Here is a 19,620-nt window from a genome sequence, read left to right as displayed (position 1 = left end):
CACCTACCTTGAGCAGATGGTGTCAACATTCCTGTGCAGCATTTGCCACAGTTCTGCGTGCATGAATTGCACAGAAATGCACAAAGAGGCCCTCTGGCAAAATGTTTCCTTTTTATTCTGTATTGAAGACATTTACAGAGTAGCTGACTGTCCTGCCATACTCAGTGAAAATAAATGAATTACTTTATCATTACTATTCTATTGTTCAGTACATTTCTGCTACTGCAATTAACTGCTTTAAATATCAGCCATGGCTAAAAATTAGATTAGGACAATGAATAGGTCTTTACATTGCAAAATTTTAAAAGAAAGAAAAGATGCAAAGAGGTTTGGATTGCTTTTAAAGTATGTTGAAATTGCTGGAATACAAACAAATTTGTGTTGCTGCCATTGTTCCCTTTGAATTTACAGGAGAGATCTTCTTTCAAAGTATAATGTATAAGTTAATGTGTAAGTTTTATGTATAGCATAAAAATGTGTCTTTTTCAGGTAGTTTGCCAGGAAGAAATGAGACATTCTGTTACTGCCTAAAATTGTACATTGGATTCGTATGCTTCTTGAGGCTTTCAGAATGACATGCAAGACATGCAGTATTTGTATAGCAAACATATTATTTTAGGGGTTTATGCATGTAGCTGAATCACACAGGGAAAGAAGTTAAATGAGGAAAGTACCTGTTCACCAGGGCTAGATTAAAATAAGAGGCTTATGCCCCTGCTGGAAATATCCCTCTTGGGATATTGTGCTTCTCCAGATAAAAAAATAATTTTAGCATCTGTAATTCAGCCTGTGTTGCAAAGGTTTAGATAGAGTCAAATTAAAGTCAGTGTTCCTCAAGAGTCTAGGAAGAACTAAGTGGTGTTCTGCCAAAAAACCTTGTTTCAGGAACTTGTTTAATGCTCTGTTTTGGTCAAGTTCTGTTTAAAAAGCATCTGTGGCTGCTTTACATGTAGTGCTGATGTCCATGTTTTATGTATAAGTCTGGGGATGAGAGCACACATCTGAGAGGATGAACCCTTGGGGCCAGAGTGATTCTCAGCTCAGAGGGGTTTTCAGACTTCTGTCTACAGTCCCTGAGCTGTCAGTTCATAGGTGAACGGCTGAATCATCTTCAAGTGGAAACCACCAGGGACTGTGCATGTTTCTAGTCTTTACTTTGTTATTATTTGTGTGTGATTTTGCATGAATCCAGCCACTATTAATGCAAAATGCTTGGCTCTGTTTTTCTTTTTGATATTTAAGTGTGTGAAGAGGAGATATCATCGCCTTTTAAGAGAAGAACCGTGGGAACAAAGTGTATCTTTGCAGTTATCAACCAGCTCTTAAGGAGGCACATGGTTTAAGTGTGCTCTCTTAGCATTTGTCGATAGCCACGCACCAGGCAGCTGGCCAGGTTGCTTGTAGTTATGGGCACTCTTCTCAACCTCTACACACTCCTCATGTACTACAAAGAGAGAAAGGTATCTAACTCAGCTTCAGATTCCTTTCTGAGGAAGAAGTGCCTAAATTGCAGCTTAAACAACTACAATCACTGAAAGTCTAAAAGTGCTTGCTGCATGTAGGCTGCTGTTATCGAAGTATACTATGCATCTCTCTAACAAGTATTTTCAAGCTGTAGGATTCAACCGAAATTAGGATGCATAGCTTTTTCCTCTCTGAAAGCACACAGAATAATAAACAGAAGATGGCATGCTTTGTCTGTGGAACCACTTTCAAGTGGGAGACAAAGTGCAAATGCTGCAGCTCCATTTGCACAGCTCTACTGCAAAGGCATTCACATCTATTTCTGAGTGCCTGCTCCAGTTGTGGAAGTTGGGCAAAGTGATAACTAATAGCAGTGTCTTAGGTCCATACGTCTGAAGTCATTCAGAGCACTTTGGTCTTTGAAAAAATGTGGGGTTTGTGTTTAATTTTCTCTATTTATTTATTTGTTTGTTTGTTTGTTTGTTTACATAAATAGGGTGATAAAGACTTAAATTGATGTTGAAGATGAGTTGTTATCAGCAACTAACTTGCAGTGTTTTAAACAAAACCCTTATACATTTAGCACCATTATTACTGCAAAAGATGTGGCACTGTTGACTGGCACAGAAGCTGACCAGCCTGTCAGTCCGTAATTTGTAGCTAATGCATGTTTGTATGCACTTTTGCACTTTTTTTTTGTAGGGTTAGTAGCAGTGATTGTGCTGGTGCCAGACAGGCGCTGCTGGGTTTGTGCACAGGAAGAACAGTGCTGCCCCTTCAGCTGCAAGTGCTGCTCAGCTCATCTTAAATAGCTTACACTGGAGAAAGTATCTGTAAGCCAATCAGAGTGGAAAGGAATGGATACAGTGCACAGATTTCCTTGGAGAGTGAAAAAACCACACCAATTGGTGACACCTTGCTAAATCAAAAGCTTAGTTATGTGGACAAGTGTTGGTGTCAATACACCAATTCAGATGGTGCCGGTTTGGTACCTGTGGTGGGGTAACCTGGGCTAAGGGCCTAACTCCCGCCCAACTGCTCACTCACTCCCCTATCAGAAAGCTTTTGGATTGAGATAAGGGTACTGCTTACCAGTTGGTGCCCCAGGCAAAGGGGACAGTGTGAAAGGCCTTTCTCCCCTCATCCATCAGGCTGGGCATCTCATTGTTGGAACTTGTCAAATTGGACAAGCATGAGTCTGTTCAGGTCAGTGCATACCACTAAAACTGCTCAGTAGAGAAGGGTGTTAATGTATTTGTATCAGAGCCAGAAGGGTGAGGACAGGGACTCTTTCCAGCAGTGACTCATCCTTTCTTGCCCTTTCCCTGATACAAAGGAGGGGGGTGGGCTGAGAAGTGGAAATAAGGAGACACTCATTCACAGGAGAGACTTGTTTGCTTTGACAGGGAAGCAACATCACCAGACACAATACTCTGACTAGTTGTTCTACCTGGAAGTAAATGACTTCTTACTTACAGATTAGTGCACTGACACAGTACACATGATTTTAATAGCAGCTGCAAACATGGGAATGAATCTGTCAGTGTCTGTTGTACCAGACCTTCCTCTGCTTCAACACCATGCATACAATTATTTGCTATCACTTGAGTCAGCACTGCGTTGTGCCCTCCCAGTGGCCTGGTCTCAGCCCATACAGTGCCAATCACACAGTGATATTCGACTGGTGCTGAGCAATGGGTGCACACGCAGGGCTGGGCCAGGCTGCTCGGCGGGGCACTGCGGCTGCCTTTGTGGTGCAGGGCAGAGGGTGGCTGCAGGGCGGGCAGGCAGGCCACAGGCAGCTGACATAGTGCATGCCCTGGGTGTGAGGGGTCACTCAGCACAGGAGATGTAGGCAAACTTCTATAAAACTGCAGCTCCTTAGTGGCTCTGAATCATTCTGAATATTTTATTCTAATGACTGTAGTACCCCACATGGCTCTACTCCAAAGCTTGTCTAGCATGACAAGAAGCTGCTGAGTTATAAACACTCAGCTGTCTTTTGGTTGATGTGAGCGGCCCTGAGGCAAGATGTCTGTTCTGTGGTGCAGGCAGTGTGACTGCATGCTGAGTTCAAAGAGAAGGCATGGAGCTGTGCTGGCTATGGCCCTTCATCTCAAGACAGCTGTAATAATAATATGTGTGCCTGTGTTGGTGAGACATGAAAGTATGTAGTGCTGTACCGCAGGATACTCTTTCAAAATGTAGTGTGAATGTGGCTATTGTGGACGAAAGAAGGCTAGGACTTCTCCAGCCTGGATGTGATGGGCCTGCCTACCAGCCTAGGCATTGACATGTTCATCTCAACAAAGTCAGTACGTGTGTAGCCAGGTTGAAATTTATGTAGCTTTCTGCACTTAAACTCCTACAAAATAAGTCACAATATCTGACTACTTGGGTATATCTATTGATATGCTTATCCTAACTTTTGTTTCCAGACAATACTCCTTGTACACATTTGAGCAATGGTGGTATCTCTTGAGATACCAGGATACAAATTATATGAGAATGGAAATATAAATTGTGCTGGCTGAGACATAATTTTAAAAGAGTTTACTGTCAAATAAAGTATAAAACAACAAGGTTATTAACAACTCGATGAACCCGGTAGCAGCTATTATGGGAACTTTCAGGACTGAAAGAGTATATTGTTAGAGCAGTGCTACTGACCAGCGTGTTTGTCTGGTGACAGAAATGTGCTAGGAAACATCAGAGAGAGTGAGAAAGGAGAAAATGTAATAACAGTGAGTGACACCAGTCACTTCTATGGAAATGGAGGAGTCTCACCGCAGGGCTTGATACAGAAACTTAATCAGTATAAACACTATAAATGACTTAAACGCTTTAAATGACTGTTGCTTAGAGCAAGTAATCATAGACCCCATAGGAAGAAAAGAACTCTTGGTGCATTTCCAAGCAGCCACTTAAAAAGCGACTCTTCAATAGTGGCACAAGTTCAATATCCAAAAAATGTGCAACGCTAAAGTATGAATAAAAAGGTAACTATATAAAATGAACAAGTGTCCAAAAGGAACTTAAAAGGAGCAACTTTAAGGGTAGAAGCTTTCCAGGCTCATAGATCTTGTTTTAAAGTAATATAGTGAAAGCTCAGATGAGAACATATTTAAGGTATCTCCCAAAACTCCTCCAGTGGGACATCATTGAGCAGATTTCAATGAATGAGTAGTTTTAAGAATGGTAAAATACCATCCTTTTTTAGTCAGAGATGAGAATGAAGACCCGTAAGGAGTCTATGGAGCTGACTAGAAATGGAGATGTGAAAGGACACCTTATGCTTAAGGCATATAATGGCACAATAAAACGAAGTACTCACTTGCAGTAGAGTTTGTTACAGGGAAACATACTAAAGGGTAAGCTGGTGGAAATGTCTCAGACTCAGTGTTCTACAGGGTCCCATAAATTGCAATTGAATCTGAAGTTGCAAAACGACTAACAGTGGTGTATGCTGAACTGGCTTTTCTGCAGTAAATATACTGGTAAATGTGATACACCAAGGGAGAGGCACAATGCCTTTTTGTTGGAGGAAAATCGTGCCACTGATGATTCGGCCAACATCACTGTGCTATTGTATTAATGGTCTTTGGGCTGATCAGTCCTGAACTGTCCTGAGCAGGACCTCTGTCTTACAAAAGGGTATAGTGAAAATAAAGAGGTATATTCTTAATCTTAAAAATAATATTATTAATAATAAGGCAGTGCTCAGTTTTCTAGTGCAAGAACAAGAAAAGAACCCTACTGACCTATTTAGAAGCAGTTTAAACTCAAAACAAAGCAAGTAAACATAGTTTAATAGTGTAACTCATTGTCACAGGATGTTTTGAAAACTAGAAAGATAAATAAATGCCATTTGTACAAATGTTATTACAGACGTTATTGTACAAATTCATGTAAGAAAGGTCCATAAATAGCTATTAAAAATAGTGACATACACATGGCTTTCAGTTGAGGAAATTCATAAGCTATGGATCACTGGAACTTGGAAGTATTCATGCTAAAAATATTCATAAAAGTAGCATATTATATTTAATTACTTTCTTATTTTGTCCAAGTTTGTGTTATGGATCTTGCTCGTCGTGAGTGAGTAGACTGGGTGGATCTCTGATGAAGTGCATTTTTACATTTACCAGTGATGACATGTACTTGTCATTTTTTAGCCAAAATAACTTAATGACAATTTGTGCAGTAATGTGACTGTTACCACATTTCATCTTAAAAAAAATAAAAATAAAAAAATTGGAAAGCTGATGAACTGCACTCATGTGACAGTATCTAAAGTACTGGAATATAAATACAGTAGATACACTGGCAGAGTAGACATCATCTGTAACCAAAAGAAATATTGGTAAAGCTTCATCCTATCAGATGGAGTTAATTGTGCATCTCTGACTGTTATTAATGTGAAAGTTTTAATTAGAGCATGGAAGGTGTGGGTTCTAGCACTGTCCTGATGGAAGGTATCTCTAAGTTGTGAGCAAACCCTCTGTGGAGTAATACTTCTCTATTCCACCTACAGGCATAACATACCACATATCCTCCATATGAACCAGAAAGTGTGTTTTATGGAATACATATTCCCTGTGGTTGATACTTTGTAGGATAGCGCCAAGAAATGCATTCCTAAACTACGTATTATTGAGGTGTTGCAGTTCACTTATACACAGCTTTCAGAGCAGGTGGTGTTCAGCTTCTTCAGCAAAGCCTACTTCCCAAATGTGATGAAAATCCAAAGCTGGAGGTAGGCTACAGGACAAGAGGCTTCTGTCGATACAATTATATAATATGCAAAATAAATTCAAGACACAGATTCCTAGGATAAAATAAGCTGTTTTTCTCCTTGATGAGAAGCGAGAAATCAGTCTTCCAAGACTACTTATCCCAGCACAACTGTTCTTTTTTTTTTTTAAAAGATACATTTTTATTTTGGTGCATTAGGAAATCAAGAGAAGAAGTAGACATAACAGTGCATTTTGATTTCAGTGAAGCTGCCTGCTAGGAACAAAATTCCCACAAATATACAGAATTACAGAAAAGAAACGCACTAAACCTCATTCAAATCTGACATGGTGAAATCCAGAAGAAAAAGGCTTTTACTGCAATTGTCAGAAATTCAAGTCTCCCATTTTTCACTAAGGCACACAATAAATGAACTGAGCATGCTTTATATTTCCCACAACTAGCAATTTTCTGTCTTTGGAAACTTTTAGTGGGAGGAGTTGAAAGGTGCTGTGGGAGGGACTAAAATTCATACTGAAGTTTTGGCTTGAGAGAGGGAATTGTCAGAGTAGAAGATTTCTTCTGAGGTTTTTCTTTTTCTTTTCCCCTTCTTCTTTTTTTTTGTTTTCATTTTTGTTTTTGTTTTCAGTTTAGGATGATAAGTGTTCATGTTCTGATTCTTCTTATAATTCTATTTTGGAATTATGATTGTCATATTATTCCCAGGATTGAAGAATGTGGACTTTCATGTTCTCAGGTAACCTCTTACTAGTTCTTTGCTATCTCTTAATATAATAGTTGTATGCTGATATAATAATTGTAAACAAAGCAATAAAGGAAAAATTAAAAAAATATTTCAACTGTCCTGACCATTCACTTTATATTCCTGTCATTCAACATTAAGTATCCGAAGTGGCAATGATGACTGTTATAAGAAAACAAGAAATTGCTCCCTTTCCAGCTCTTGTTGTTGTTATTACCTTTAAAAATTTGACTTTTGTGTTTGGAGAAACTGATTTAATTTATATTAATTACTTTGGAGATTCGATTTTTACAACAGCAGTGGTGTCAAAGAGGTGACAAGAGGAGGAATGGGAGGTTGCAGGAATTGCTAATTATGTTAGGCATATAGGAAACACGGATTTTCCTGTGAATAAATGGATTAAACTTGAGAAACAGTAAAACCTGTTTTTCATTTTGTGGAATGAATGTGACTGGGCTATTGCATTTAATGACTTATGTATGTGTGCAAAATCGGAGTGTGGATTATACCATCACTTCAAAAGCTTTGCACTCTGAATGCTTCCAAATATCCCCACAGAGCGGCAGTATAGGGACATTCTGCTTCTGTTGACTTTCTGAAAGTTGAGGAATACGGTATATGGAACGATGTATCAGAAAATAAAATAATAGGGTATAAATAACAGGCTATCTGATATTTTCAGTCTGAGTAGGCAAGGATAGCTCTGTAGTTGCTATGGAGAAGCAGAATTAATAGTATAACGGAATTTGGCTGAGTGTGGACTTCTGCTTGAAAATATCACAGTACTCTGCGGTCCCTGGGACGTACTAAGCACTGTCTAAATGTGATAGTACTAGCTAGATATTGTCAGTATGCTACAGCAATTAACTCGATATTCTATATGTGTATTCTAGGATGTATATGGAGTGAAGATGCTTATAAAACACTGGAGTTGAGAGGAAATAAACTCTCTGTTTCAAATACTGCTTTATATTCCTGAATTTAAATTCTGTGCAGTCTCACTATATTTAGACATTGTTTTTAAAATAACAAAATGTAGCCATCAGGGATCCATTTCTGGATGTATCTGAGCACTTTCCAGCAAATTATGTACTTTTGCATGTAAAAGTGCATGCATTTAAAAGAATATATTCTCCGTGGTCTGCAACAATGAGTATTTTTAAAAGGTCTGATCTAACTTTCTTATTTATTACCCTGGAGAGTGGTTTACTCTCAGACTCAGAATATGAAAAACAATAACAACTTTTACTCTGGGGCCCTTGGAAGACATCCTTCTCTGTTGTATCTTAGGTGTCTATTTTAGGAAGGCTGATTCACTAGCTGCCTAAGATGTTGACATAAAGAAAGGATCCCTTTCTTTGCCTTCCAGATATTGTCTTGCAACTTTTCCAGGGCTGAAGGTTGGATAAATGAGAAAGCTCTATTTGATTTTATTTTTTTCAATTTACATGGAAAACACATTCTTTTCAGTGTAACAGAAGCAAGTATAAACACCATTTGTGATGTTAAAAGATAGAATTCAGTTCATGTTCTGTATGTTATGTTTCTGCTAGATGTATTCAGTAGAATCTTGAATGCATTAATGACTTTTTAAGACAAAAATGTTTACTTTCTGGAAACAATAATGATCTCAACAGGACAAATTACTGCCAGCTTAGGATTTGCAATCCAGTGCAAAGCATTTGAGCATTTTGAACTCAAGAGTCTCGTGACTAGGTTGTTAGAGAAAACTCCCTCTTCCTTTTCCATTGGAAGTAACATTAGTTTTTCTACATAAGCCATTACAATTCCATGGCTTTAATCTTATTCCTACCTGAGTTACTTTAGAAAGCTTCAGTTTATCTTCTCTGTAATTCACAACTCAGTGGTGTTTGTTGGAGCACTAGCCAGAGGTTACAGTTAATTTGTCAGTGGATGTCCAGTACATGCCTGCTGTCTTCTGCTATAGGTCTTCAGGTAGAGAATTAACTGAAGTTAATTGAATTAACTTCACTAGCAATTTACTTAATGAGATAATGAGAAATTGTAATATTAAAGGTATAAGACGCTTTCTGTTGCTGTTATAAATGTATATTATAGACTTTTTTTGTTCTTTACGAGATCTTCCCATACGTCTGCATAGTGATTTTCTCTTCTGCAGAGTCAGCCTTGTGGTTGTATGGTTCCTCATAAAGCAATAGGGAAACAGAAAGCTTTTTCATTTTTTCTGCATTTTTCAAGCTGTGGGTATTGTCAGAGGGATTTTGAGCAGGTTCAGGATCTAAAAATGTTGAGTTTGACCAGCAGACTAGACTTCAGAGTGACAGTGTCTCCTAAGTATTTGTAAGTAGTTTTGACCTCCTTGGATACTCATTAGCAAAGGCATTGGTTACACTTAGGAGGGAAATAGGGACTGAACTGTTTTGAGGTATGTTACCTAATAAAACCTTTACACTCAACTGTTTAGATTTTGGATCCTATTGCAGCTTAAAGAATCATTCTTAGCTTAACAGGAGTGTTCAGCAAGGCATTTTTGCACTGCCTTATACAATATCCAGGTACCATTACTGTAGCACAAATTACTTTATCCAGTATAGGAAAGGAGAAAACAAAAGATCACTTCATATTTATGCAAGTATTATGCAAGCATGAAAATATACAATTGTGGTTGAATGATGGCAAAGGAACATACAAGCTTTTATTATGTATTGTGATTTTTTTCTTCTTCTTCCTTATTTTAATGGCTTGTCTTTAAAGCTTGCATTATATTCTGGTATTCAAAGGTTAACTACCATGGGCTTGGTCTTCAGACCTCACCCAAAAGCAAATACAACTATCAACAGTGATTCCCTGTAAAAGCACAGGGGAATCCCAGCCTGCAATTGATACTGTGTTTGTGCTCTGCTTGCTTTACAATCCACATTGTTTGCAGGCTGTACACAAAGGAACAAGCTTATGCCAAATTTGACTCAACAGCTGGTAAAGATCATGAGCACTACATTTTAAGAAAATGTTCCAGAAAACTACGAAATCGTATGTGTATTGTCTGCCTTTAAATGTAGCAACATTTCCAAAGTTTGCAAATAAAGAAGAAATGAATGAAGAAAAGAAACTGAATGTGGGATTTTCCTGCAACTATAAAGGTTATTGGCAATAAATTTTTGATATAGCTGTTGCCTGTTCATGCTACTCATTGTGAAAATATGTAGTTTTTCTTGTCTGGATATTTATATCATGGATCAGACTGTTCTGACTGAATATTACACACTGCAAAACCAATGATATAATACAGCTCTCAGGCTACTAACTCAGCTGACATAAGTTGACATTCATTGCTTTTTGTCAAGATAAGCAATTTGTATTTTAAAATAAATCTTAAGACTCTCAACATTGTACATGAGTATCTAGTATCTGGTTTTCTTGGACTGAGTTATATGGTGGTTGAGTCACCATCCCTGGATGTGTGTAAAAACCGTTTGGATGTGGTGCTCAGGGACATGATTTAGCAGAGGGTTGTTAGAGTTAGGATACTATGGTTAGGCTGCGGTTGGACTTGATGATCTTTGAGGTCCTTTCCAACCTGAGTAATTCTATGATTCTATGATTCTGTGATTCCATGAGCATGAAGACACAAGAATGGAAGAATCACCACAGGTGTTTTTGTGTGTGAAGGTATACCCAATGACTGGAGGACACGCGTAAAAAATATGAAACATATCCTTTGCTAAAATCTGCTATTATGCAGTGCAATCCATGAGGGCACACTGTTAACGGAAAGCCTGGGTTTTACATCCCTGCCTGTCATTGACTTATTTGTGTGGGCCTAGTCAAGTAATTTTACCTCTACAGTTTTCACAAGCACAAAATAGTGCTGACTTTCCTGTGTGATGCATCTTAATTACATTTTTAAATTTGCTGCCTTGAATACTATAATTAAGTATTAAGTTTACATTAGTCAAAGCAGTCATACTTAAGCAGCTCTTGAATCACTATATTAGAGTGATATTAACCCATTTTCTTGCCTGCTCTGTTTGTAGTCAGGAGAGCTGCTGTTTAACAAGTTTATGTGACTTATGGTCTGTGTTTTACAGGCTCAAAAATAGCTTGGCAATGACAGAGGACTACTGGCTTTCATGTTTCCTGCTGTTTCCTGTGAGGTTGATTGGTATCATCCCATTCCCTCACCCCTAGAAAAGAAGAGAGTCAGTTACACGTACAAACAGGGACTTAATCTCTCAAATGTTCCTCATAGTTAGAGGATCTATTACCTCTTCTTTCAGGAGAGGTGAAGATGGAGAAAGGTCTGCAGTTGAAAACTTGCGAAAAATGCAGCAGTAGCTCTTATTTTTTTCTTTTTCACTTCTCCTTCCTCAAGAACTCTGGGAAAAGATTACAAGGTCTGGAAGGAGATGAGCCACTGGAGTAGCAAAAGCAAAGATACTACAGACAGTCATGAAATTTTGGGACACAGAATTAGCTGATTTTGAAACTGGACTTGACAAGGTGTCCTGAACTTCAAGTACAAGGCACTGCTACTTGTAATTTGGTCTGAATTGTGACTTCTAATCATAAAATCATGGAATGGTTGAAGATGGAAGGGGCACTTCTAGAGGTCATCTTGTCCAACCCCTCTGACACTGAAAGGAGATTGCTAGGACTATGTCCATTTAACTTTTAAATATCTCTTAGGAAAGAGATAATTTAAGCAGGACAAATTTTGCAGAGAGGTAGTAACTTGTTCTAGACAAGGTTGTGTGACCTAGCTGGAATTCTTGCAGTGAAGTCAAGAATTAGCTTAATTTGTAAATTTTCAGGAGCTGTACCTATTACTTTGTCATGTTGAGTTATACAGTTTTGTTCTCCTACTCTTGACAGAATGCTTGTGCTGGTGAGAGAATCAGGAGTGATCCAAAATGAGAACTAAGAAGAGGTTTTAAATAATTCCTTTCTTAAGATAGTCTTTGATAGTCTTATCTCTTTTTGGTGTTCACCCCAGCATTGAGAAGCTCCCAGACAGGTAGATAACCCGGACCAAGGGAAGGAGGTCAAAGTTTTCTATCACTGATTGAAAATCATTTGAATTTTGGGAGCCATGAATTCCCAGGAGCAGTGCTATGGGTACCAAAACGTAAAAGCCAGGAACCCACATTTAAAGTTGTATGTGTCATGTTACTGTCATCCTCAGAAGAGATGTCTTGTTTTATACATCAATTTTGGCACAGGTCAATCATAAAGTTATAAAACAGCCCAGCCCAGATCCAACTTTTTTGAGCAAGGGAGCCTGAATGAGATTCTAGTACCCTGTCCAATTGCATCTTTAAAACCTCCAGTGCTGACGACTCCATCCTGTTCCTGTGTAGGTTGTTGTAGTGATTTGTTCTTTCTGTGAAAAATTTCTTTCATATATAAAGAATAAACCTTTCCCAGTAAAACTTGTTCCTGTTGTCCTTTTGCTTCCCCATGTGGCTTCCTGTGGGGAAAGAGCCTCTGTCCTCTTTATAGCCATATTTTCAGTACTGGGAAACTATGGAGATGTCACTCCTGAGACTTCTTTTTTCCAACTAACTTCTTCAGTGTTTCCTTGTCGGATAAGTTCTCCAGTCATTTGATCATCTTCATAAGTGTTTTTATAGCACTTTTCTACTTTCAAGAAAACTTATTTATTTGTAAAACTTTTTTCCTTTAATTTTGATAGCATTCATTGGATGGTTTTTGAAGACCAATCCATTATTTGTCTTCTTAAAAGTTTAGATAAATCACAAACCAGAAAATGTTCCTAAACAGTGGCACATAGCAGAGGTAGGAATGATCACAGAACCAGTGAATACATGTAAGGCAGGAGTGCTGGGTAGATGGCATCTTGAATTCTTTTCTAACCATTGTATCTCTACCCTTGTGTGCAATTTTGTCTTTTGGGGGATCTAAAGATGGTCATATTCAAGTCATAATTAACTTACTGCTTTGAAACATTCAATAGAGCCAAAGACCTGTTTTCATGTATTGTATGTGCTGCCCTTTCAGTATGCAAAATATGGGACTCACAATTTCATTCTGGAAGTGTCTGTGCAAAAATGAACAACGCTTGTTTTGCTTAGCTAATGATCTGTGGCTCTTTCTCCTGCAGGAAAGTGTTTCAGATTAGTTACTTTGAATATGTGTGGTAAGTTTCAATACCTTCTGGAAAACTGATTGTCTTGGAGTTGTCTCTACTTGCCTACATATTTTCAGAAAGTATGAATCATATAAACACCACTGTACAATACTAGATGTGCATTCATTGTCTTTTCTTGGAAAAACATTGAGGAAATAGAATTTATTAAAACTGTCTCCAATTCTGTTTTTCCCTTTCATTCCTATATATGAAAACTTCCTTGATCTTTCTCTCACTTCCTCATCTCCCTGACCTGCTGTTCTTCCTTCTGTGACGGTAATGACAGATTTCTCCATTGCTTTTAAAATATTAATATATTTGTATTATGATTTTCCTTCTTTCTACTTTTTTTTCCTTTTTCTTTTTTAGTTGTAGCAATTCTCATTGGAGTATCAAGCTTAATGCTGAATTTTGATCAGCAGCGTATGTTCTTTTAATTTTGTCCCTTTGATTTTCACATATTATTTTTCTGTAGGATATCATACAATGGCTTGGTTGGAAGGGACCTCAAGGATCATCAAGCTCCAACCCCCCTGCCACGTGCAGGGCCACCAATCTCCATATCTAATAGTAGACCAGGCTAGATAGGATATAGAATACAGTTTTAGATCTTGGTCACATCTATGTTAGCATCTAGTCTGCTTTTGTAGCTTATTTTCTCATCCGCTTTGGAGAAAAAGTAAGACATACACTTTTTAGGAAAATGTGAGGCATAGGTTGTTTTTAGTGAGCAAAGGCTCACTATATATGTAGGGTGAAGAAGCATAGGAAGTTACTGAACACTGGTGGGTTCATTAAGCTGAGGCCACACCCAGGAATCATTTCTGCCTCTAAGGACAACTGCATGATCAGGAGAGTCAAGTGAAACAATGCTGCTGTTGTAAAGCTGGTGGAATCCTTCCTCTGGAACCATTGCTTTTGAACCTCTGCCACCTTTAATTGGACCTGTGCTAACTTTAGCAACTACTGATTCACAAGATAAAGTTGAACTAGATGATTAGTCCTTAGTTGGTTTTTTTTAAAACCTCTTCCCCTGAATTGAGTTAGCTGTATAAAAGTGAAATAGACTAGGTAATGGCTTTTAAAGTAATTATTATTTTTAAAAATATTTTATTTGATTTATTCTTCCTTAGAATTTCCATTTTCATTCCTTTGTTGATTATCTCAAATTGCAGATCTTTCAGCTGAAATGCCCATTATAGATATTTTCTTTAGGGGTTTCCAACACAGCTAACTCTTTCAGGGGAAGACTGCTTTGGCTTTTGTTACTCCTGGCAATACTCGCAGGGAATCTGGTATGAGTTTTTTCATGTGGATTAAGATTTTCAGGTGCCATAAAAATATAAATTACTCTTCAGAGAATAAGTCCTCTCTCTCCAAAATCTTCAAGTGTACAACAGCAAAAAGGTTTTCATCTATGTATGCTAAGACAACTTTCCTTTCTCTGCTATGGTTAGAGTGTTTCTGTAACTCAAGCAAGCACAATCAGAGCTAGTCAGATATCTTTATCATGAACTCCATAATGGAAGCGTTTCCTTAACTGATAGTATGGCACCAAGGAGGAATGCAGACCTCTCAGGATTGCCATCTGAGACTACTCTACTGCTGCTTCTAACATGGCCTGAGGGATCATTTGCATGACCTTATCTTCTTACACAACAACATAACAAGCTAAGGCTAGAATAATAACAAAATCAACATTAAAATTTTTTTCTTACCAGGAAGAACTGTAATTGGAGGTACTCCTGAGTTTATTTCAGTTTCAAATTTTTCTGTGTCTAAGGGCAAGAGAGAGAAACACCATATTTGTGAAAGCTGTGACCAACAGAAGCATGTTCCTGTGTTTTTCTCCATGGCTTTGATGTGTCCCTCAGACCTGATATGTGACTTCCAAAGTCTTGAAACTTTTGTCTGTAGAACTCTCACACATTCTGTAATCTGACTCATTTTCCATATTTCTAGGTTATTAAATGCAGGCCAAATGGAAATTGTGAGACAGCATTAAACATCTTCTAAGACAATATGAGAGATCTGAATGTTCAGTGTCATGATGCCCCATGTAAGCCAAAGTAAGAAGCTAAGCACAAGCTTAATCTGAACTTGACTCTCTGGAGTACACACCTCAGGTTAGGAGCCTCCTCATTGAGTTAGGAGCCAGAGTTTGGTGTTCTCTTTTTAGAGTAGCTTCTGACGTCCACTCCTCCAAAGTTTCAGGTTTTCTTTTTGTTTTGTTTTCCTGGTGATAATAGAAATAGCCTTTGAAGTAAGAAACAGATCTTGCAATTGAATGATGAAAGCACTCAATTTTAAAAAATTACCCCTTCTCTTCCATGTTCATCTCTCAAACCATCAATTTTTTTGTTTCATACAGTATCATTGCTTTGATAGGAGGCCTGGGAAACTTTTGTTTACTGGGGAAGCATTGCAAAAACAAAACTTGTGTAAGGTTAGAACTTCAGGCTATGGAAGCTGTTGAACTTGGCTGCCTCTTGAGGTCGGGCTTTGAACAGCCACAGTACAACAGCTGGAACATACCCTTGTTCTGGTTATCTTCTCCAGCACTTCCATTTTGGAAGAGAAGCTACACCTGATCTTTAATTTGATTTCTGTTAAATCTCCTCCAGCCACCTGCTGCACTGGGGACATGGGTGCCTCACAAGTAGGTGTCTGCTATCCCAAGGAGCTTTGTAATGAGGTAGATGTCATTCCAGATCAGTTCTGATCATGAGCTACATACCAAGGCTTAAGCATCCAGGGATCAGAAAGACAGGTGCCTGTAGGGTTTGGCAGCAATTAATAGGGTATTACAGATCATGGTGTTTGGTTGTGATTACTACAGCTTTCTTAAGTGGTGTTTCAGGTACCTGAATCCTCTTTTAGATTTGGGCCACAAAACTGACCTAATCTCATTTTGCAAATTACTACATTTCCCTACCAGTAGTAATGCAAAATCCACAAAGAGAAATTTCTTAGTTGGAAATGGTGTTAGTGGCATCTTTCTCATGGGTAGAGCTAAAGTTTGTATACACAAAGCGTTTCTACCACATTTAAATCTGAATCAAAGTTCATTAAAAAGCGTGGAAAGAGTTTCAGTGACTTTCAAAGGTTTGAAGTTAAAACTATCGGTTCTTCAGTTTGTGAATGTGAGCAGGATGGCATTTATCATTTGTAAAGTCCACAGTGCACTGCAGGTCTGTGTTCTGCTCCTGGAAATGACTCTAAGCAAAAACAAAATGAATAGCTGACCAGAGCAGAATGGCGAGAGCCTTGCTGTGTAGGCCAGTACACAGGAAATCCAGGCCTGAAATATATTGCTTCTTTTGCTGAGGAATAGTGCTGGGATGCATGAGAGGACAGTGACTGCAATAGGAAAAATCTTTAGGACTTCCAAAAGAAATAGACATTGCCTCCAGCATCAGCAGGAGGAGCAAATCCAGCCCACAGGGTCTCTTTCCATAATCTTCAGTTATTGATTGGTCATTTTCCTTCCTTCCTTCCTTCCTTCCTTCCTTCCTTCCTTCCTTCCTTCCTTCCTTCCTTCCTTCCTTCCTTCCTTCCTTCCTTCCTTCCTTCCTTCCTTCCTTCCTTCCTTCCTTCCTTCCTTCCTTCCTTCCTTCCTTCCTTCCTTCCTTCCTTCACTTTTTTCCTTCCTTCACTTTTTTCCTTCCTTCACTTTTTTCCTTTCCTGTGGCAATCTCACTACCAACTGGTTCCAGTCACTTCTCAGTGCTGTTTGTGCTGCTGAGGGATCTGCTCTAAACCTTTCTTGTAGCCTCTTCTGGGCTACAGAGATCATTATTCCATCCAAACCTTAAAGTACTGGACACCAGTGGATGTCTAAAGAGGTTGTAGAACCTACATCATTGAGTTTTTCAAGAAATGGGAAAATTCATGTCTGATCTGGTCTGGTATTGGTCATAGTACTTCTTCTAGCAGGAGGCTGGGCTTGGTGACCTACAGAGACTCCTTCTGCCCCAAATTTCCTTGATTCCATTTTATCATCCTCTTTATGCAAAATCCAGTCATTCACTGAAGTAACCATTAATGCTGTGTTAGATTGTCCCTGTCTCATTTTTAGACTAGAAGTGCTGATTTGGTAGATTAGTTGTTCTTTCAAGTATCTGAGTGGTCTGAAATTTTTGACACTCTGTGTTTGGGATGGTGCTGATTTACGCCAGCTGAGAGTATGGCATTCAAAGTGCATTGTAATTTTACTTTGTCTATTGTATACAGTTCTGTTTTGTTAACTTGTTTTAATGTTTTAGGAAACATGACATGAAGATGATTTTTATTTATTTATTTTTGTTTTCATTTCAAAAAAAAAAAAAAAAAAAAAAAAGAGAAGTTGGAGCATGCTGTTGCTCGAAGCAAATTCCATTTCCAGTCCTGGAGCTGAAGCTCACAATAGATCAGGCAGCTTTTATTTCAGACTGTCATAGCTCCCTTTGGTCCAATAATTTTAAAAACAAGTGTTTTCTTTGTAAGTCCTTTTTGTATCACAGGATTATTTTTATGTACAGTTCACTTAAACAAAGTATAAATTGGGAATATTCCTCCCAGTTGTGAGACCTGGATATATGGTTGTTTTGACTGGAGATTCAGTTACAGGATGAATGCATGCCTCTGCAAAGAGTTCCCAGAGATACAATTACTGTGCTGCTAAATTCTTTCACTTGTTCTGTCCTGCAAAAGGGAGACAGCTAAAGGTCAGTGGAAGTTACATGCCGCATGCCATACGTGTGGCACATATGGGAACAGGATTCCTCTGCATCGGTACAGTGCTTGAGGAAGCATATGCTGTCTTGAAGACACGAATTTTTGTTGTACCTGAATACTAGCAGGTAAACAAAAATCTAAGAGTCCTGAAGAACTTACGTTAGTCATATACGTTATCAAAATACTCCTAGACTGTAAGGGAAACGCTGACTTTCAGTTTTGACAAACACCTGGTTGTGGAGGATGGGGTCTGTATGTTTGCATCAGTAAAGCTTTACTGAGAATTATCCAGTAATCTTCAGTAAACCCAATATTCTTTGTCCTGTTTGTTCATTGTCAGCTCAATGAACAGGGAAACATGTCAACGTGGCATTAACACAGGCAAGAAGTAAAGTTGTGCTGTTGGGCATGGGACAACTCTTACCAAAAGGTGTGTGGCCTCATTAGCCATGGTCCTGAACTTAATATCCTACTTCTCAGCTGTGCTTACCCTCTCAGTTTCTACACAGCACTAATGTGATGGGTTTGTTCAGTTTGGAATACATGTAAAGAGAGTAATTTCTGCTCAGAGCTGGATGATACATACTCATGACTCAGAAATGCTTTGTTTTTTGTCATTCTATAATAAAATCCATCAATTAGATGCTCTTGTAGAAATAGTAGTGCAAAGTAGTCCAAAACAATGCTTCACTGTAAGTTCTAATGCCTATTTCTTTTCTGCTTGGACATCAGTCCAATTGTTTTCTTCCATGATTGCGTAGCTGCTCCCATTATATGCCATTCACGTGTATCTGATTACCACACTGTCAGTAAAAGTTGAAGAACAACCTTGTGGTTTGCCTGAAAGATAGTTTTACCTTGGCAATTAAAGTAATTACAGATGACATCAAAACAAACACAGATGCTCCTTTTGAATAAAGGTCTCTTAGGGACAATGCATCAGGAGAACTAACCAAATCCATAGCAGTTCTGAATGTTCATATTATGTGTATTAATTGTTATGATTCCTCTAGTTCTCAGTAAATATTTAATTGATTCAGTTGCTAAGTGTGTTCTGTAGGTAAATTATTTTTCATTTTCACTTGTTAAGTAACATATTCTTTTGCATAAGTATGCGGACTTGATGCAATTAAGATTTTTTTCAGTGGCATAGGAGTTGTTATGTTATGCTTTCTCTTAAAGTAAAGGATTCTGTTTCCTACATTTGGTAAGATAAATACAGGAGTGATCTTTATACCTGTCTTGAAATAAGAAAAAGAGTCTGAGAAAAATTCCCTGAGGTTTCAGTTCTCACCATCATGAAGGATATGTAAAATGCAAAGTTATTTAAAAATAACTATATTTGATGACTAATGACTAATACTGTAAAAGAAAACAGCTCTGGGAAAAACTATAGTATATGCAGTTGTTTCTATCCACAAAGTTTTCCCTAGATGATTTGGATATGAACATTTTTGTAAGAAATTATTGTAATGTGTTGAAAGTCTAAGATCATGATACAGCTCTTAATTTTCTCTTTTTCCATCCAGGGGCTGTCTACCTCTCAAAGACCTTTTTCCTCATGAAAGTGACTGAAATCACATTAGCATTTTCAGGTTTTTCATTAGAGACCTTGACAAATCAATTAGAACTTTTAAAAGTCCAGCATCTGTAGGCTCGTTCCTCCACAAAGTTAATGGGATAAGCACATGGAGAAAGGAAAGGCTGGCGGTGGATTGCTTACATGGGAAGGGGTAAATAGATCTCTCTCAGTATTGCAGGATAGCAATCAATATGACGTGGCTGAGACAAAGAATATTACCACTTTTCAAGG

General features: G+C 38.2%; 1 protein-coding gene across 5 annotated transcripts in view; it reads left to right on the top strand.

Moving 5' to 3' along the window:
- Nucleotides 1-6,763: 6,763 nt before the first annotated feature.
- The window catches only part of IL17REL (interleukin 17 receptor E like), a 42,283-nt gene continuing 29,426 nt past the window's right edge, over nucleotides 6,764-19,620 (top strand). For 4 of the 5 annotated variants that reach the window (XM_025153841.3, XM_015273739.4, XM_001232492.7 and 1 more), the window contains exon 1: nucleotides 6,764-6,955. In XM_025153841.3, coding sequence (XP_025009609.2) covers nucleotides 6,854-6,955 — 102 coding nt within the window. In that variant the 5' untranslated portion in view covers nucleotides 6,764-6,853. Of the gene's footprint in view, nucleotides 6,956-9,216; nucleotides 9,284-19,620 lie in introns of those variants that run through there. The other variant, XM_040649651.2, reaches the window with a different exon arrangement.

The sequence above is a fragment of the Gallus gallus genome, chromosome 1 (genome assembly GCF_016699485.2).
Source record: "Gallus gallus isolate bGalGal1 chromosome 1, bGalGal1.mat.broiler.GRCg7b, whole genome shotgun sequence".
NCBI lineage: Eukaryota > Metazoa > Chordata > Aves > Galliformes > Phasianidae > Gallus > Gallus gallus.
This window is presented reverse-complemented; position numbering and strand designations above follow the sequence as displayed.